This window comes from Sebastes fasciatus, chromosome 6, assembly GCF_043250625.1.
Source record: "Sebastes fasciatus isolate fSebFas1 chromosome 6, fSebFas1.pri, whole genome shotgun sequence".
Classification (NCBI taxonomy): Eukaryota; Metazoa; Chordata; class Actinopteri; order Perciformes; family Sebastidae; genus Sebastes; species Sebastes fasciatus.
The window spans coordinates 27,011,507-27,033,154 of record NC_133800.1 but is presented as its reverse complement, the minus strand read 5'-3'; the positions used below and the strand labels follow the sequence as shown (position 1 = coordinate 27,033,154).

The window sequence follows — 21,648 nt, the reverse complement described above, 5'->3', positions numbered from 1 at the left end:
TTCAGGATTTAAAAAATCTGGCCATGAGCCATGAGGAGGCGAAGAAGTGTAGTTTCCTCTCAGAACACTTGAATTACAATATGCTGAAAGGTTATTATGGATTTGTTGCCCAATGATGCCAAAAATACACTGCCTGCCCCCGCGTTAAATGAATGAATCTGAAAACTTTTCACGGACACCACTTTGAGAATCACTGTATTACAGTACTTAACATTGCTACTACTATATTTTTTTCTGAAATCAGTAATAGCTGGGTTGTCTTTTGTATTGAGTTGTAATACATGGATTTATATTTATAGTTAATACTAACAAATTGATTTCCACAAAAATTAGTAAAAATGTGATATATTTTGTAATAAAAGGAAATAATCAAATAAATCAAAACAATAGCAAATAGCTCTTCACTCTGAAGTAAGTGGTGAAAGATGGGTTTCATTTTGATTCATTTAATCAGACACATGTTGGTGGTAAAAGCAGCAAAGACAGAAAGACATGTTTTTACCGATGTTGGGGTGTTTCAACAGGCGACAGATCCGAGCCTCTCGTTCCAACTTCTGGTGATCTGAAGGGACACGGAGATAGAAAGACAGAGAACAAGAGAGAGAAAATTAGGAGTTATTCCTAAGATCTGACTGAAAATCTCATTATGACCTGACATTGTAGCAGCCCGCTTGGGATAATCAGGTTAAATGTGAAAAAGTCAAAACACTGTGGTGAGATATGTAATTTCAAAGGTTGATAAAAAAGACACTCAGTTGCATCTGAGATATGACACACATTGACAAATGAACTACAGTATGTAGATCCACTCAATGGGCTTTTGATAAATAATGATTTGATAAAGCTGAACAGCAATAATGAGAGGTTTTGATTCACCAGATGTTCAGAGGATTATTTGTGAATGTGCGATATGAGACACGGTGCAATTGTTTGTCGCATTTCCTGAAAACCCAAGACCCAGTCTTATCAAGGCTCGACAACTAATAACAGTACATTAGACACTGAATTGAGTGGGGATGAGAATACATTGTAAAATCCACTCAAACCAAGCAATTGGAGACAAAAGAAAGATTTGTGATTCGCTAGATTAATGAAATTTGAACTTGTGCTTGACAAAGAGTTTTCATTGGATTGTCTTAAAAGGTGCCCTGTGGAGCTTTCTTGGAAAACAATTAATAAATAACAATTAATAAATAATTCCTGACAATGACTGATAGATGTATGCTGAAAATCAATAATTTTTACTGTATCAATTTAGATATTTTCCAAAGTAAAAGTCCCAAGAAGTGTATGATTCAACTCTTTCCCATGGTCTAGTGTTGAAAAAAGTTAGCGAAAATCGCTTAAAAATACTTAAAAGTATTATGATAGTGTAGAATCGGGAGATAGGTGTATCGTCCCAGCCCTAATATATGTGTAGATTATTCACTCACATACGTGTGTGCGCATCTACGCTTATATAACTGCTTATTGATGCTAGCCAGCCACGATTCCATGGTTATTAAGCAAGCAGCAATCCCAGCCCACATACAAACACACACACACACACAAGGGGGTGGACCACCTTGTATGTGCAGGCATGCAGAGCACAGCAGAGAGCAAAGACATGGAAATGCATGTGTTCACCCCCACAGCCATGTACAAGTTGCACAGGCGTAAAAGCACACAAATGCACACATACTGTACACACTATGTACAGAACACGCAGGCACACAAATAGACACAGATTCACACTGGCATTGAGGAGTGACAGTGAAGTGTAAGCCCGGTGATTATAGTCTTAGAAGATGAGAGGAGCGAGGCGGAGAAAGGAGTGGAGGAGTGTTGAAGGGGGGGTGGGGCAGAGGAGGAGGAAGGAAGGAGGAAGAAATGCAAGGGCGATTAATATGCATAAAGCCTGGTTGCCGTCTTTCTGTTTGTTGTTTCGCCGACCACTGCCTGTTACTTGATTTGTTTTTCTTCCTCACACTATTGATTGGTTCTATAATTTTTCATTTTGGTTTTGGAGGAGGATATGGACACACTGAATGTTGTTTTTTTCCCATTTGTTTGTTTCCTGAACTCACCCTGACTGTCTTAAGCTTACCCGCGTTTTGTAAAATACCAACTGCCCACTTGTGTCGAACACTCCCAGATATGTTATCCATCACACTACCATGTCAAATGGTGGAAAACGTGTCATAAGCACAAGCATCGCATTTCATTCTGTCAGTGGCATCTGCTGACATTACTCTGCAAGTACAGAATTGGCTCCGAGTAAGCGCAATGGTTCATGTTAGCTTAGTCTACCAGATGGCCAGACTGGTCCTTTGTCATCTACAGTCTTTGTAGGTTGCTAGATGTAATTGTAAAAACTATTGATTGTTTTTATTAAAGGAACAGTGTGTAGCATTTAGGGGGATCTATTGGCAGATTCAATATGTATTGCGATTCTACAGGTGTTGCGATTCGATATTACGATTTATTGCGTTTTTTGTTATCGTTTTTAACACCAGACCATGGGAAAAATTTTAATCATACACTCCTAGAGACTTTTACTTTGGAAAATATCTAAATAAATATAGTATGAATGGTTGATTTTACGCATTTATGTAGTCAGATGTCCTGAAGTCAAATATATCAGTCATTGTCAGGAACTTATTTTTTGTTTTTGTTTCCATAAACCCAAAAATCAAAGAATAAAGTAATTTCCCTCACAAATTAGTGGTATTTTTTATTTAATTTATAAGTGACATGTAATGTCCATATATGTATTGTGTATATACAGTTCCCTTTGTTAACACCTTGAAAACCGGACGTAGTTGTACATGTATACTTCTGTTAAATTCGCCAGGTCCGTCGCTAGCTCTCCTGTCAGCTCCGTTCTCTTTATTCATCCATGGTCAGCTCTGTCGGGGCCGTTTGAATGCATTTAACATAAATGTCAGCATATGGGTGCTCTACAGTTGTACCGTCAGCCCCTAATTAGTATGTTTTCTTTAATGTATAAACACCTGAAAATAAAGATTATTGTGTTTTCGTTACCTTAGAATGAGACGTTTATATCTACATAGGGAGCTGGTCCTCTTCACGGAGATGGACTTATGATGAGATATACCAACCTCTGTAACAAGTTGCTATTCAGGTCCTTTATCCCTGCTATATCAGGCTGGCTGGATCAATGGGAGATAAACCTACAACCAAGACGGTGAATGACAGACGATCTGCCCATGGCAGACCACTCAAACAAGATTTTGTTATGGCTGCTCTTCACAAGTACTTTGCACGCGGTCTGTGCTGTGTGAGATAACCTGGGGGTGAGGGGGAGCGTGGGGATTTAGTCAGTGAGAGCAGTGGATGAATCGTCAAGATGGTCTGGGGTATCATAGTCTTATTTGATGTTCCCACAGCTGTACTTCTGAATACAGATAGTCAGCTAATCAGTCTTTGCTTTGGATTTTCTACACGCTGAGAATAAAAATGGGAAGTGGTTGAATGGCTGGATGACTGCAAGGAGGGGTGGCTGGGTTGGATCGGATATCGATAATTTTTGACCAATTTGTTGCTGCATTAAAACGGGTTGTTAAGGTTTTAACAGATTCCTGTTCATTTTTAAGATTTTTTTACCAAGTTGTTGGTGTATGTACTTATTATTTTACTAATAAATAAGAATTCAGTAAATGTATCTATGCATTTAATTTTTACATTTTGTTTTACAGTTAGGAAAGCAATGTTTCCGTACACATAAAAGAATGATCCCAGTCACTTCCACACAGTGAGGCATACAGCTTATTAATTAAACACTGGTATCAGATCGGTACTCGTCATCGGTCGACACCCAAAGCACTGGTATCAGTATTGGTATGGACTGAAAAAGTTGTATTGGTGCATCCCTAGAAAACACGATTTGGTGTCAAAACGAAAAGCAAAAGCGCCTATTTGGCAATATTTCGGATTTAAACCCAATGCTATAAGGGAACCAAAACGTTAATGACGCAATCGCCGTATGGAGGACGGAGCAGTCACAGCCGGTGTGCGCAGCTGGTAATAGGTGGAAACCTGCGACCCCGCAGTAAAGCTCGACCAGAGAGGCCAGACACACCGCCATCCAACGTTAAAGATCAAAGTAAGAGCTCTACATATTGAGCGTCATATTTTCTTGTTAAATTGTCCGGTGTAATCGGTAACACTGGTGTTGTCACAAGTTTATTAACCGGTGGGAAAATTTCCAATAACCCAATAATAAAAAAATAACCAATCCTATGCTTCTGATGCATCAGGGTTAATAACCAATGAGAGGAGAGGGCAGGGAAAGGAAGGAGGTTGAGGACTAGTCCTGAGGGGAAGGAGAGGGGAAGTGGAGATAAGAGGACGAGCGGGAGGAGATGGGTTGCAGAGAAGAACATAAGAACTGAGTGTTCACTGAGTGAGATAACTCAAGGTCAGCATTTAGTGACGTCTGTAGGAATCTGTGTGTTGGGGGAGCAGAGAGGAGAGGAATAAATCTGGGTTAATCATCACCAGTGAGGACTTAAGTCTCAAGCCACGAAGACAGCCAGATATAACCATTGTTCAGAACATTTGACTCGCAACATAAGTATGACTCTTGCCAGTTGGGAAATGTTGAGTATGAACTGTATTGTGGTCAGGCCGGACAGGACAGAGGGACATAATGTAATCTCTAAATTTAAGGTTAACCTCTAAATTATTCACTCATTCATGTGCAAAATCAATATTCTGTGCAATACCAACATTTAATTTTCTTATGTGCAATAATGTGAACACAACCACTCATTTAGTCTATTTTTATATCTTGTTTTTTTACTGCGTACTTACTTACTTATTATATCTTTATTGTTTACTGATGCCTCTTGTTGTTTGCCCCTATGCTGCTGTATTCCTGCAAATATCCCCGTTGTGGGACTAATAAAGGATTATCTTATCTTAAGCTTGACCACTGGGAGGACATTATATCGCAGTGTAAGAAAAATGTAATACGATTCAGTAAACCAGGTGTCTCTAACGAGTCTGAGTGGCTCGCTAAAGGTTCAAAGAATATGTACATAAATTTCATAACACAAAGTCACTTTGTAAACCTGTTTCAATTTCTATCCAATAAAATTCGCAGACATCCCGTCCCCTTCTGACACTAAATGATTATTTGCCAATCAGCTGTCAATTAAATGAGTTACTCTGCTTTTAAGTTTGGTCAGTGGCGCCGTAACATTAGGCGATGTAAGCAGACTAGCAAGCGCACGCCAGATTTGCCAATGAACACAGAAAATAGCAAGGCCACAATAAAAGGCAAAAAATATACTATTTACATTAAGGAATTAAGGAGATTTTTTTCACAAATGTTAATGACAAATGTGTGTGTCTCATTTGCGGTGCGAGCGCGTCAGTCGGTAAAAGATGTAACGTCGAACACCACTTCACCAGAGGCGATGACTGCTGTGGTTGAAACATTGTTAAAGGACCATAAAAGTAAAACAGAAATCATGTCTGCTATTGGCGATGTATAACTTTGAGTAGCTCTCGGCCACATTCATTTAGTCAAATTAGCTCTCAGAGGAAAAAACCCTGCAGTAGAATAAGCAACAAAAAACCTGAAAACTGAGAAACCTGTTGAAGGTGTTGTTGTGTGTCATCCTCCAAATTAACATAAAATATGTCAAAAACATAGGTCATGAAATCTCCAGGTCATAAAAGTGAAATACAGCTTAAACATACAAGCAGACTATGTATTGGTAAAGTATGGATTACTAACAAATCAGGATTTACTTATATGTGTAATTACAGCTAATGTGATTTGACTTTACAATAAGGCTTAATAATACTAAAGGTTTAACACGCATTTGACTGAGGTGACTACATCTGTCCTGGTTATTTGACATTGACACAAAGCTGGCCGGCAAAACCAGGTCAGATCACTGCTACTGCATTGCAGGTGAATCTCAAACACCACACACACATATAGACACACACACACACCATTATATATATATATATATATATATATATACACACACAAGCACAACTACTTTCCATCATGATAGATTACAAGGCCATACAGCAACCTCTGGAAACCCCTGTCCAGAGATCACTGCCAACAAACAAGCTCTGTGATTGGCTGGAGACCTTGCCCAACAGACCTGTCCTACATTTCCTGTTGATATGTGTTGGTGGAAGAAGTTACACACAGAGGAGAAGCCTGGCTGCGTGAGTTGGGATGTAATATTATGAGCAGGGCTGTCAATCAATTAAAACAGTTAGTTGGGATTAATCGCAAATGAATCACATTTTTTATCTGTTCAAAATGTACCTTAAAGGGAGATTTGTCAGGTATTTAATACTCTTAACAACATGGGAGTGGGCAAATATGCTTGTTTTCTGCAAATGTATGTATATATTTATTATTGGAAATCAATTAACAACACAAAAGAGGGACAAATATTGTCCAGAAACCCTCACAGGTACTGCATCTAGCATGAAAAATATGCTCAAATCATAACATGGCAAACTGCAGCCCAACAGGCAACAACAGCTGTCAGTGTGTCAGTGTGCTGACTTGACTATGACTTGCCCCAAACTGCATGTGATTATCATAAAGTGGGCATGTCTGTAAAGGGGAGACTCGTGGGTACCCATAGAACCCATTTTCATTCACATATCTTGAGGTCAAAGGTCAAATGACCCCTTTGAAAATGCCCATGCCAGTTTTTGCTCGCCAAAATGTAGTGTAAATTTGAAGCGCTATTTAGCCTCCTTGACGACAAGCTAGTATGACATGGTTGGTACCAATGGATTCCTTAGGTTTACTAGTTTCATATGATACCAGTATCGACAGCTTTCTTTCTTCTAGCTTTAAAACTAAGCCCGCTACAATCTCTGAAAGATCGATTGCCTTAATGCGTTTAAGAAATAAATGGCGTTGAAACGATTTTGCGTTTACGTGTTAACTTTGACAGCCCTAATTATGAGCAGAAAACAATAAATCCTTAGTCTTGTTAGGCTTTTTTGTAGCTGTAATAGATTATTGATAGAGTTCACTGTGCAGTTGACTGAGTCCATCACAGCTCTGTCTCAGCTCCTCTGCTATGGCTGTTTGAATATCTGTTTGAGTTTGAGTGTGTGTATGTGTGTATGTGTGTGTAAGTGTGTGTGTGTGTGTAAGAGAGAACGAGCGAGTCAGATGAGAGTCCCGTGCTAAAGGCATGTAGGCGTACAGGCGCATGGCCCTCAGCTGCCAAGTGCCTGGGGTGCCTTCTCTCGCATGACCCCTCCCTCCACTCGGCTTCCATCTCCATCTGCCAGTCCGAAGCGAACGCTGCTCTTAAATTGCTGCAACCACGGCTCTAAGCTCACCGACCTTACCTGCTGCCTGACAAACCGCACAACAACAAAAACGACCTAAACCAAACCCCACTTCTAAAGCAGAGCAGCAAGTCATCATGACGGCCATAAAACCTGGCTGTAGCAGCCCGTGTCAGACAGGTCATGGAGCTATGAATAGGACCTGGAGTAGAAGTAGTATGCCGCAGCTCTGCCGTTGCTCTGCTGTTTCATAGGACATGGCTCATCCATTAGTAAGGAGCGCAGCACCACCCAGTCAGGTCGGATCAGTCCTCCTATCAAATGCATTGTAGAAGCAGGGAGATTATGCTGTGCCTCAGAAAATATGGTGGAAACCTACAAGCAGCTGCACTCCCTGATAAAGCAGCTTGAGTGAAATGTATAGGTCCAATGACAGCACAATGTATAGGTGAATTATTTATTCTGTGTGTATCTGTGTGGCTTTAGGTCCCATCAAGCCAATTGCTGGGATTAACTTTTAGCCTCCTGCTGATAGCAGCAGGATAATCTAGGATGGGTTTAATCTCATTAAAAGCAGCTTGCTGCACAAGAGTGACATAACTGCTGCCAGGGATGATGGGACGCAGCATTCAAATAACGTAGATTTGTTCTGATGTAAAATAAAACACTAATAAACTCACTGTCTTGTCTTTTCCCCATGTTGTTGTGAACGCACATAAATTCCTACACAGAAAATATTACGTGGCGGTAGCACAACTATAAAACCTGAACATGCTAAAAAAGGTTAAGTAATGGTTCAATTTGGGAAAGCAGAACAATTTAAATCTGCAATACAGTGGGAACCACTTATAGTGATCACGTCTGTCCGGGTCAAATTGATCACTATAAGCAGATGATTATTATAACCGAATCTTCGTTGTTGTGCATCATTTATCATGCTGATTGCCTTCTAATTTGTATATTTATTACATGAATACAGAGTAATGAAATGGACCGCTTCGCTATTTACTGGCTCGCTGCCAATTCTTCTGCCCTTTCCCTCACCAGGGGTGAGGCATAGCCATTTTCGGCCGGCTCTGCAGCACGAGCGTGCAAGCAGATGAACGGCGCCCCTTTTGCCGAGCTCCACGCTTGCCTACCCGGTGGCGGCATGGAGAGAGACGGGTGCCGGTCTGCATGTGTGCCGTAGAGCCGGTTGAGGATCGGAAAAGGTTTCACTTTGGGGGCATTACGTGACCGGGCATTATCAATCCACTTGACGAGGGCGGCTTCAACCACAGGTGCTTTCCCCCGTCCGCATTTGTTTGTCAATCAGAGATGACTTTCCTTTTCCCGTCATGATATCAATGTGCACGCAGCATCAGCCTCAGGTATCCAGTCGGAGAGCAGACGGTCCGCGACGCAAAGTATCAAGGGAGTAAAGTAGAAATTCAACTAACGTTAGTCTAACATAGTTTTAAAATGATTTTCCATATGTTGTCATGTATGAAAAGACCCAAAATGAACACTATAAGCAGACTACTTGATTACTATAAGCTAATTATTTAAACGTTTGTATAGGAATGATTCTGTCCAAAGCTTTTTGATCACTATAAGCAGTTGATCACTGTAACTAATTTTATGGCCACTTGGAGGCAGCAGAAAAGTTGTGAACACAAAATTGACACATCGACACTTTTATGGCGAACTCATTCACCTGAACGGAGGGGAAATAACTCTGGATTCGGTTATTAGTGCATTTTACAACTTTTAGGACCTAATGATTTAAATAAGGACTATTCAAGTGTTCATACTGGGGAGTTGATTTACCAAAAAAAAAAATATTCGCTGGGTTACAGACCTCTCTTTTCCAATGTAAGTCTATGGGAAAAAGTCTTTTGGGCCCAATGGCATCACGTGACGAACACGAAAGTTGTAGTACCGCCATTTGGCCACTACAAAAGTTGGGATCAACGCCCGGCGCTCTTCCTGGGGGGCTTGGTTGATCTTTGAAAACGTCCCTGTTCAACATCATATCATCGCAACATTAAGAGTAGAATTTCATAAATGGTCCGCATACTGCAAACAAACGAGACAAAAAAGGACACAGACTGACAAATCCCGCAGTCCTGATTTAGACTAACACTTGCGAGAGACAAACCGATATGACCAGACATTCTCGGTTGATGCCCTCTGCTAATGCCTGTTAAAATGCCTGCTCAACCACAGTCAACATTTTCACACACAAGCAGTGGCTCCATTTGTGTGTGTGTGTGTGTGTGTGTGTGTGTGTGTGTGAAGGCAGGGTAACAGTCAAGGGTCAGTACGGTGCCACCTGGCAGGGCCTTGGGATTGGGGCTCCAGTTACGAGGCTGGAGGGGCAGCAGGAGATTTACACTGAGCAAGTGGTTGTGTGAAGAGCCACAGCGACCACCGTGGTGTCGGACTGGTCTTCATGGTCATGGCATTTAGCCTTGGCTTTGGCTTAAACCGTTACCAGCTGCACAGCATGTGACACTAATTAGGGTGCTTATTTAGCCAAACATTATTATATGATTATTTAGTAAAAAGCATTTAGATTCATCCAGTATTTAAAATGAGTGTAACAGTGGAAGGAGCTTAACTTCCTTTCACCAAATTCACAAGCAATCAATATTAAAGAACTCAAAGCTAAGAGCTTTGAGTGCTTTTACAATATCCATAAAAGTGATCATTTAATGATGCAAAGTGCCAGGAAAAGCAACAGAGATTAACCTTTGCTACAGGATGCTTCGGTGGTACACAAGAGAACAAAATCTTCCACGTAATTTAGAAGAAATTAACATTGTGAAGTGAAAACAGTGATTTATACGAATATGACTTCTACCATCTTGCTTTGGTCAAATGTAGGGCTGTGACTAACAATTATTTTCATCATTGATTGTTTTCTTGATCACCATAATCGTTAATACTAGGGCTGTCAATCGATTCAAATATTTAATTGAGATTAATCGCATATTAATCGCACATTTTTAATCTGTTGAAAATGTACTTTAAAGGGAGATTTGTTTGTAAGAGTTTTTAATATTCTTATCAACATGGGAGTGGGCAAATATGCTGCTTTATGCAAATGTTTGTATATATTTATTATTGGAAATCAATTAACAACACAAAACAATGACAAATATTGTCCAGAAACCCTCACAGGTACTGCATTCAGCATAAAACATATGCTCTAATCATAGCATGGCAAACTGCAGCCCAACAGGCAACAACAGCTGTCAGTGTGTCAGTGTGCTGACTTGACTATGACTTACCCCAAACTGCATGTGATTATCATAAAGTGGTCTGTAAAGGGGAGACTCGTGGGTATCCATAGAAAATGTAGTGTAAGTTTGGAGCCTTATTTAGCCTCCTTCTAGATAAGGCACCGCAGTACAGTACTAGCTGCATTTCTACTTTACTGTCAAAAGCTTCTGTAACTGTTCCATTGTCCTCCTTTTCTCATACAAAGACCCCAATGTGATAAAAATGTTATCCTACGCAGCACCATCTGAGAGGGTAATTGCTGTTGGATACCACTTATATAACTGTCTACACTGTAGGTGGGGAGGTGACCACTGGGACAGGGAAACTATGAACAAATGAGTCACTCTGAAATGGCTGCATGTTGTACTTTTTGTGAAATAGTGAAATTCAACTATGCTCTTTTCTTTGAGCCCCCACTTTACAACGGGGATGCACCGATTGTGAAATTCTGGGCCGATACAGATGCGTTTGTGGTTTATTTTGTTTTTGCTGTTATTTATTCCCCTTTTGTACCAGGGAAACCAAGACATCTTCATTATAAAAAATAACTGAGCTGTCAATCATACAAATGTATTTTTAACAAAGCCTTCTTTCACATGAAAAATGTTCTTTTTTTTTTTTTTTAAATAACTGCTTCAAAAGTCTTTTCAGCTGCTATATAACTACTTACTCAATGAGAAGAATGTTTAAGTACTTAAATAGCCAAACAAAAAGTATTTGTTTTGTGAACCATAAATGAAATGCAATTAAATGTAAAAGCGATTAGACACATTTAGTATAGACTTTACATGGGTGGGAAGCCCATGTACAGTATTTACGGCCGCACAAGTGCATTTGGTGCATCTTTCTCCGAGACAGTGTAATACTCCCACACGGCCAATTTTGTCTTTCACTCTGTCATGCTAGAGTCGTGTCCATCCAGTGGCTTTTTCTCCCGATCAGCAGCTGGTTACATTTGTCCGAGACCGACCGCAAATAACCAACACAACATATATCAGGCGCAAAATCGATGCAACACAACAGATAAACACCGGCCACTGCCATCGGAGAATGTCATCTTATTTGCAGATAGGCAAATCAACAAGGCGAATATCGGATACCGATGTTCGGCCGTTAAATCTGTGCATCCCAACAACTTTACAAACCACTAGGTACACAGCACATCGGTCTCGGCTGCAGCACATGTTGTGTTTATGAATGAATTAGCAAAACCTGTGATGAAAAATCCTGAAATATGGGTGTGCTTACCTCTTGCAGATAACTTTTTGGTGTTGATTATTTTGGCAGCATACTCCTGTCCTGTACACAGCTTAACACATCTGCGCACCACTGAAAAGGCTCCCCTGTAAAAACACAGAAAAAAAAAACATTTACTAAGCTTCGGTGCATTGCTATCAGTTGATATTATATATTTTTGCTTCTCTAATTACAATATTCATCATCAGCATTCAGCACACCTGCAATTTCTTGATGAATGACAAAGAGAGTGGTGAAGGACCTCAGCTCAACTTAATGACTATGGCTGAGGTTTTGCTGACAGCATTTTCTGCACAGCTGGCATTTTTCCATGCCCAACGCAGATCAAACCTGATGTCATTTGCTCGCGTTAACTGCGGCTAGCTACATTAAAAGACTATACTGACAGGATTTGTCTGCTTAATAAGCTCCCACGAGGTTCCCCATACACAGTCAGCATATTCTAAATAACATACACACATGTGGTGTGTGAGAGAGAGGGCTAAAATAGGCTCTTGAACACAAATCCAGCCTTAGTGAATAGGTCGTTCACCTTGAAAAGCCTGTCATGATACACAATAAGGGTGTGAATCTTTCCGTATCTCACGATTCGATTTTGATTCTGGGGTCACGATTCGATTCAGAAACGATTCTCGGTTCGATTCAATATTTAGATTATAATAAATATTTCTGAGAACTTTTACTAAATGTTATGTGAGAGGAGCTCTAACAAAACAAAGAGGCTTATTTTGTCCAGCGGCGACACAATATCGACACAAAGGTGAAACATGTAGTGAAAGAACAGGAAACATTACAGCGATCAGTCAAAAAGTTGACTGGTGCCACTGGTCTGCCTCCACGCTGAGGCAGCTACAGACAACCAACAAGGTCAGGGACAAAGGTGAAAGTTGTTAGACCAGCTGACCTGAGCAGACAGTGACGGAGATGTCTACAGGTATGTGGAGACACAAAACCCGGCAGACTTCACAGGGTATTTCAATACTGTTTTAGCACCTGATAAAAACAACAACAGGCTGAGTTTGAAATGTCCCATCTCAGGGTCGGGACTGTCTGGTTGGTGAGAGAATCAGCGCGCTTACAGAGTGCTTTTCTATAGCGACCATGTGCGCCGTGGCGAAATGCAAACCAAAAGCAAGAAACTCACTGACACACAGTTGTGTATAAGCACTGCATGGACGACACAGGCCACACACATAAACACATTACTGACACCAAACTCCACAGCTGTGCCTGGAAAGTTCACACTGTGTTAGGTAAGTATCCATCGTCAGGGCTAAATATGATAACACACATGCACAGTTGAATAGGGCAACAGGTCATGAATCAATGCTTTTCAAAATCTGGTTTGACACCCAGAAAAGTGGTCATGGAGAGAATTAAAATAACCTCAAATTACTTTTGAAGAACATTAGTGCCTTCAGTAGTCGAGGGGTTTTGTAACCGGATAACTCTGAGCTTCTGGTGTGCTGTTACAGTCTCACAAGCTGCCTGTGGTGTGGAAGACTTACGTACTGTAGGATTAGGATTTGTAAATCTATACTCCAAAGCTTCAAGTCTAACTGAGATGAAGCAGGATATCAAAAACAAAGAAAAACGATGAGCTCTATATGCTGTTACAGATTTCTTTTTAGCAGCTGTGTGAGAGAAGGACACACTTGTGCGAGGTGCCCTTTGAGTGTGTTTCTTTCTCAATGAGTAACTGTGGCAGGAAGATACATTCAAGGTTGTGACTGTTCATATTATTGTGAAAATCTTCCAAATGCATGGTTTACAGGATGTTTGTATTATAATTGATTATGAAGAATTAAAATGATCATCTCATTTTTGAGGCCTGAATTATTAAAGTATAATAAATAAAGCTGTCAAAGTTACCACAATAATACCACATTAACGCCACTAATTTCTTTAACGTATGAATACAACCTGCAGGCTCAGTTTTAAAGCTAGAGTGAAAATAATCGTATGAATCTAGAAAACCTAATGAATCCATTGGTACCAACTATGTCATACTAGCTTGTTGCGAAGGACGTTAAATAACGCTCCAAACTTACACAAAGATGTTGTCGAGGAGAAACTGGCATGGCCATTTTCAAAGGGGTCCCTTGACCTCTGAACTCAAGATAAGTGAATAAAAATGGGTTCTATGGGTACCCACGAGTCTCCTCTTTACAGACATGCCCACTTTATGATAATCACATGCAGTTTTGGGGCAAGTCATAGTCAAGTCAGCACACTGACACACTGACAGCTGTTGTTGCCTGTTTGGCTGCAGTTTGCCATGTTATGATTTGAGCAATTTTTTATGCTAAATGCACCTGTGAGGGTTTCTGGACAATATTTCTCACTATTTTGTGTTTTTAATTGATTTCCAGTAATAAATATATACATAAATTTGCATAAAGCAAGCATATTTGCCCACTCCCATGTTAAGAGTATTAAATACTTGACAAATCTCCCTTTAAGGTACATTTTGAACAGTAAAAAAATGTGTGATTAATTTGTTATTAATCATGTGATTAATCGCGATTAAATATTTGAATCGAATTTGAAACCCTATGGCAAAACATTAAAAAAAACATAGAAGTAGGATTATTCCAGTGTTGCAGCATACGTCAGCCTAGTTACTATAAAAAACATTTGTAATTAACATTGTTTCCAACCATTTTTCAAAGCATGCTGTGATGTTTGTAGTTAAATACGGTAGACATGATTTGGAATAAATGGGCTAAATATACTAAGGCAAAGGCACGATGCCTAAATGTCACAAGCCCTGCTAAGAAAGTGACACCATTAGAGAGTGAGCACGCAACAATTAGCTCTCCTCAGATGTTGGATTAGTATTACAAAGTCACTGAGAGCGTTATCGTGAGGAGGCGAAGCCATTCACACCTGCGCTCTTTCCTTCAAGCTTTATGTGACTGGGTGAATAATAAGATTGGTCTATGAAACATATTTTGCAGTGCAGGGCGTACAGATTAGTCTCTCTCTCGTCTCACACAGAGAGCTTCAAAGCCAGCGCTTTTTGACTGAAGTGCATTGTGTAGAAGCTAAGATTTATCTGAACACAGCCAGGCCTACACATTTAATCAGTTGCATTCTTCACAAATGTGTTTCTTTAATCAAGAAGAGCCGGGACCGGAGCATGAAGTCTCACTGGCTTTGGGAGATATTGGAGTTAGGCAGGCAAAACCTTTTCCTGCTAACAATATTTATTATTTAAGAGATGAAATGGTGACCCAGTATCATGCCATAAAAACATCCATTTAATCTTCTCAATTCATCACTGCCTAACTCACCTTTCTGCTTGCCATTAGGGAGGGGGGGGTGGGGGGGGGGGAAATGATTCATCTATGTATTACGATTTATTTTTTTACGATTTTGAAATACATTTTTAATGCCAGAATCGATATATTTGCTTCATTTGAGTCTATGCGGAGGTAGAAGTAAGTTACCGCTTTTATTGTTGTAGTCTGAGTAACGTGACGTCATATCCGTTCCGTATCCGTCAACCAAAACACACCGCAACGGGGCCGCGGTGAGCTGAGCCGAGAAAGAAGGAAACGGCGGAGGGTCCGCGTGGATACGACCTGCACCCTCACATGTTAAATCCAACGTGGTAAACACTACACATACAGTAAAGTATGGAAACACTTTGGGTTTCACACATTGCAGGAAAAGCAGAGCTAGACATCACGGCTAAAGCTGAATGCTTACTCTGTCATGGACAGGAAATGTTATCGTATTGCGGTAATGTGCAGTCAAGCCAGTCGTCACTTTCATCTCCGTGGTCAAATCGGCCGACGCTACAACTGTAGAGCACCCATATACTGACATTTATGTTAAATGCATTCAAACAGCGCCGATGGAGCTGACCATGGATGTATAAGGAGAACGGAGCTGAAGGGAGTGATAGCTTGGCTAGACTTGATTTTTTTTTTTTTAAATCTTGAAGCAGAATATTTTGTTAGATAAAAACATGAATTTTGGAAATGACTACATCTATCGCTTTCAATAAATGTTGACTTTTGGACTTTTTTCAGACAGGCAAAACAAAAAAGCTGCGCAGCATTCAAATGTTGATTTAGAATTTGAATGTCAACGTTATCTTCAGTAAGTCTATTAAACTTCATTTTCTCTTGGCATATTTATTGATTTACACGAGCAGACAGTTCCACCTGAGGACATGACTGATTTCAACTGCCAGCAAGACCTGTTAACACCAAACAATATACCTTAGTATAACTTAAAACCACTTTCAAAAGACAGTTTAAATGTCCACGGATGGTCTTGACTGTCGTTTCAGAAGCTTTTTAACCCTGTAAATTATAAAATTATTAGGGAACATTTTTTAGGGCAGTTTTGGGGCAAAAAAAATGCTTTAAAAAAAAAAAAAGCTTTTAATTATTGCAATATTTTCTATTGAGCATTTTAACCCAACAATAAATCAAGCAAAAAATGTATGCTCGTTCTCCAGCGGTTGTCGAAAACTGGGCAACACAGCAAACCACTGATTTAAACCAAATTAGATAAGGCAGGTTGAAGGGAAGTGGATACACAAAAGCAACAAACAAAACAGCAAACAGAAAGAAATGACACTTCATTGTGCATTAAATATCCTGCCATTGTCGTCAATGAGTGAATGTTGAACTTGTTGGTGTTCTGGCAAAAGCCACTTCACCGTTGTGTAGTTAAAAAGTCAAGCTTCAGATGAAAACAAAAATCAAACAACTTGCTAATATCCCTGTTATGAAATCCACAAATGAAAGCAACACATTGATGCAGTTATCATCCCAGAGGTGGCTGGCTAAACGGCATGGAGCCAATCAAGCCATCAGTAAATAACAAGTGATATGCATAATAATCAAACACTGTGCGCCTGATGACGAGGAATGATTTCTCAATTGTTCCCCTTTCTCCTCCGCCCTCTCCTAATAATAGAATAACTATAATGTTGCAATATAGAGACTTAAACGATGTCTCATAAGTGAGTTTGGTGACCTTTATGTTCATGTTTATCTCTTATGATAGGGCTGCAGGATATATCGTTTCAGCATTGACACTGCGATGTGCGCATACACAATAATCTCATCGCAGGACGTGCAATGTCTGCAACTGGCAAATTAACTCAACTACAACTGCTACAACTTTTTGCTGCTTGATACAAAAGGAAAACTCCCACGGTTCTCAATTTTCATGACTAGTCCAGCGTTCCCCATTAATTACCTACACTCTGGGTAGGCCATATGTACTGTATGTTTACACCTCTCAACGGGTGAGGTCCGTATCTGCGGATTCAGCCAATTAGACTGTCAGGCTATTAAATAGGCGTTATCCGTTGCTACAAGCCCCATATATGTGTGTCAATAGGGGCCTACTACACCCAATAGTTGTTTTTTATCATCTATTCACATGGGGGATCACCAAAAGAAGGTTTAAAAGAACAAGATAGTGACCTGTAGCGACCGTAGTAATTATGTGGAGGTCGGGGACTGTGGATGGGACACAAAACACAGGACTTTCACCCAGGAGACTGGAGTTCGCATGCCGTGTGAAACCAACAATGTGTAGTTGTGTTTGTAGCTATTCTAACTCAAAACACAATGTTTTTCCCTTAACTTAACTAAGTGTTTTTGTTGTTGCCTAAACCTAAAGAAGTTGTAGTTTTATTGCAGTTGTATTGCCTAAGTCTAAAGAAGTTGTAGTTGTTTTGCCTAAGACTAAAGAGGTTGTAATTTTGTTGCCTAAACCTAAAGTTGTAGTTTTTGTTGCCTAAACCTAAAGTTGTAGTTTTAACATGTTAAAACATGTTGCTTTTAAGTTTCACTTTCACTTTTACAACGTAGTAGATGTAGTAGTCCCCTAATGCCCCACATCTATGGTGCTTATAGCGACTGATAACGCCTATTTAATGGCCTGATAACAGTCGAATCGGGTACCACCACAATGCTGCAAAACTAAGGAAGCGAGAGTTGTCACTCCTTCGCGTAATGTGCTCACTACATGTTCATACAAAACGTGTACATCTAGATGCCATTAATTCAGAACTTTACATAGATATAATGGAAAGAAAAAAATAGGTCAAAAGTGAATAAGGTTCCCAAAAGACAAAAAAAAATTAATTTGAATGCATTAATTTCTACAGATCTTAGTTTTCTAGCTTTTGCAGATTAATTATTCAAGCAGATATCTGCTCAGAAACTGCCATGTGTGCAATATTTCATGCACATTCACTGTATTCACTGTATGCATCTGAAGATCTATGAATCCCCAGTTACTTGGGGAGAAAAATAGTAGAACTTTTCATCCGTGGTGCTGTAATGGTTGCACCACAAGACATTTCTGACACCACCAGCACCACCACGTTTTTAATTAATAATGTTAGCTGCAAATATTGTCCGCTTTTTTTCTGCACATGCATGACAGAATAGTATGAGAAGAGCAAGCATCTGTTAGAGAGAGAGAGAGAGAGAGAGAGAGAGCAGAGTATTTTGAGAGCTGTCATCCTGAAAAAGCACACACACACACACACACACACACACACACATTGTGCACTGCCTGGAAACCAGCTCTCCTTCACAATTTCTCCAAAATGATTCCACTTTAAAATCAGACAACCGCTCCAGAAACAAACAAATAAGCGAAACAGCATTAAAAACAGCTGCTGTACTCACTTCCCCAGCTCCTCGTACAGCTGAAACTCGTCTGTGAATCGCGTACAGGTTGTCGTGGCCATGTCTCTCTCCTCTCTCAGTCTCTCTCTCGCTTCTTTTTTACTTTTTGTCAGCTCCGGAAAAAGAAACAATGTTTGCGTTTAAACTACAGGTCCGCCCAGCAGCTAGACGAGCCTTTGGAGCAGGTGAAATGCTCTTTTAGTGCAGGAGGGTTTGATATATATAGAGAGAGAGACGAAGCGAGCAGGGTGTGGGTGTTATCTCTCTCTCTCTCTCTCGCGCTCTGTTTGTCTCCACTCTCTGACTGACGAGCCGTCATCAAGCCAGCTGGAACAGAGTGGAGCCACTTCCTGCTACGATTTCCAGAATAAAACGCCGCTTTAAATAATAACTTTTTTTTAATTATTATAACTTTACAGTAATAAATTCAGTGTTGTTGAATAGTTTGTGTTATGATGTTGTATGCACAATATTAAAATGATGATAATAATAATAATAATAAAAAGTAGGGGTTCTGTTAAAGGGACTGTTTGTAACTTTTTAAGCGTATAAATGTTCCGGGTCGGGACAAATGCACGCTTGCATTTGCGCGCTCGCGTGTGGCTGAAGTCAGAAATGCTTGTTAACAGCAACACCTGTGACAACACCTTAAGTCAACGAAAGTCAGCGTCGGGCTCGCGCTTGCTCGCTCTACATAGACATCAACGAGCATCGCTCAAAATAGTGAGGCGACACACGTCAGCTAAAACCACAATATCACTCTATATATACATTTCAGTAATGTTAGCTGACCAGACGAAGGTCTCTCCATGAATCAATGCTGATCCTAGTGTTGGCTTTTCCTGTCTTCAGCCTCCCGACCGCAGCCACAAGGAGACACCGGCACCCGGTCGGAGACGATAACGTTTCTTGCTGCAGAGCTCCGTCACTTCACAAGACATGGGAAACCTCTGTTGGTCTGGAGGAGCTGCAGCATTTATTTCTGCACAAACCTCTACTGTACATTTAGTAGATATTCTCAGAGCTACTAACTCTTCTGCAGTGTGGAGTGTGCGCGTATGCACGTAAGAGTGGAGCGAGCTGAGTGAAGGCAAGCAGGCAGAGGAGCAGAGACTCCGGCCCTGGAGACCAAAGCTACGGTCTCCCCTGCGTCCTCCGACCGTGGCCAACACTGTTTTGCAAGGCGGGCTTCACTAGATATAACTTTGGTCCTTCCGTGTAGTTTGTGTTGGAGTCTTGTCTGAACAACGTAGCCACACGCGAGCACGCATGGGACACCGACCCGGATTGATTTATATGTGTAAGAAGTTACGAACAGTCCCCTTGAACATGCTTTTGTATGAATAAACAGTATGTATATTTTCGGACGCACTGAGCAGCACACTGACACACTGACAGCTGTTGTTGCCTGTTGGGCTTGAGTTTGCCATGTTATGATTTGAGCATATTTTTTATGCTAAATGCAGTACCTGTGAGGGTTTCTGGACAATATTTATCATTGTTTTGTGCCGTTAATTGATTTCCAATAATATAATATATACATATATTTGCATATTTGACCACTCCCATGTTGATAAGCCTATTAAATACTTGACTAATCTCCCAAATCTCAAACAGATAAAAAATGTGTGATTAATTTACGATTAATCGTGAATAACTATGTAAAATCATGTGATTAATCGTGATTAAATATATTATTCGATTGACAGCCATAATAAGTAAGGATATATGGTTTTACATATAAAATGAGGAAAACATAACATGCATTTTTGAATACATTTTATTTATTTAGCTTTATAATGATCACTGTTATGGTTTACATGCCTTTTCTGGCCGAGAACATCCGTGCGACAAAATTGCACTTTATTTTGTAGGCAGAAATGAACCACTTTCCGGTCTTGTGCTGATGAGTCAGGCTAACTTGACATAGTCCGCTTGATTTGGTTGCAGCTTCATCAATGAGCGGCGGTGGAGGAGTCGCTCTCTGCCGCCCTCTGGTGGACAGAGCGCGTAACGGCACAGCGCGGTACTGTAATCGAACACACCTCCCGCCTGCACGCTGCTTATTTCCAAATAGGGGCAAATATGAGAGAGCTTGGTTTGTGCCTTCAAAACATGCCGCCATGTGTGTTGTAAACGCACGTGTTTATGTGGATTTATTGGTTTAATCCACAAAACATTACAGAAATATTTATATTAACCCTGAAATTAATTTTTAGAAAGATATAATTCACACATCACAGGTGTGTTAGGCTCTGAAGAAAATAAAGTCTATAAAGATTAAGTGACAATATTATAGAAATATGGTGGTTATTATTAGTTAAAGCATTTGGCTTTCATTCATGATACATATGCATGTTAAATGTGCATTGCACATGTTCACATGTAAAAGGTATGTCACAATGCAAAATCGTTTTCTACCATTTGTAAGTACACCCATGGCAAAATAAATAAATAAATAGCTGAACTTTAACCACCAACCAAACTAAAAGTATTGTGAGTATTAAAAAAAGTCACATCATTTCACCTTTTCTGTCATTTAACTGCTCACATTTTATTTCAATGTTGTTTCCAAGCCTACTCAACAGTTCTTTACAGGTAGGTAGTGCTGGAAGGTATAACTCACTTTTATTAAAATGTATAATATTTTTGTCAAATTCGTTATTTTATTATGAAAATGTCTTCCCCCATGTGTAATATGTGTGTATTTGTAGGATGTAAACTCCTCTTCATGTCATTACACCACCATAAATTACAGTTTAGCTGAGTTTATTTGTGGGGCAGAGCAATATTAATAAATACACATGGTGTAAAAAAATGCCAGAATTAGCCAAAAGGCTATTTTTCATCTGCTGTTCCAGAAGTATCACCAAGAACATGAATATAGCTACAGCCCTGAGTACATCATTTTGACCTGGTGAAAAGAAAAAAGAAATGTTTCTCTTTGCTTCAAGATAAAAGTGTCAAACATGGGAGTGCATGCAGTTTAACTTCTGCTCCAGCAGTCCACATCCTTTCAGTCCATGTGATCCCACCAGAATCTAACTGGACTGCATCCAAAATGCTTGAGGATACAAACTCAGTGAAGCAGAGCGGCCTACACACTGCCAATAAGAAGCACAGATGAGCAGATCATTTGAATGTTCTGTGTTGGTCTCTT

At 40.1% G+C, this 21,648-nt stretch overlaps 1 protein-coding gene across 43 annotated transcripts in view; it reads right to left on the bottom strand.

Annotated features, from left to right (window-relative positions):
• Positions 1 to 18,798, bottom strand: part of camk2b1 (calcium/calmodulin-dependent protein kinase (CaM kinase) II beta 1) — an 81,650-nt gene extending 62,852 nt beyond the window's left edge. For 26 of the 43 annotated variants that reach the window (XM_074638885.1, XM_074638928.1, XM_074638894.1 and 23 more), the window contains exons 1-3: positions 18,489 to 18,798; positions 11,809 to 11,903; positions 503 to 562 (exon numbers count right to left, since the gene is read on the bottom strand). In XM_074638885.1, the coding sequence (XP_074494986.1) occupies positions 503 to 562; positions 11,809 to 11,903; positions 18,489 to 18,550 (217 nt within the window). In that variant the 5' untranslated portion in view covers positions 18,551 to 18,798. The remainder of the gene's footprint in view (positions 1 to 502; positions 563 to 11,808; positions 11,904 to 18,488) is intronic. The other 17 variants (XM_074638927.1, XM_074638929.1, XM_074638921.1 and 14 more) reach the window with 1 other exon arrangement.
• Positions 18,799 to 21,648: the final 2,850 nt, after the last annotated feature.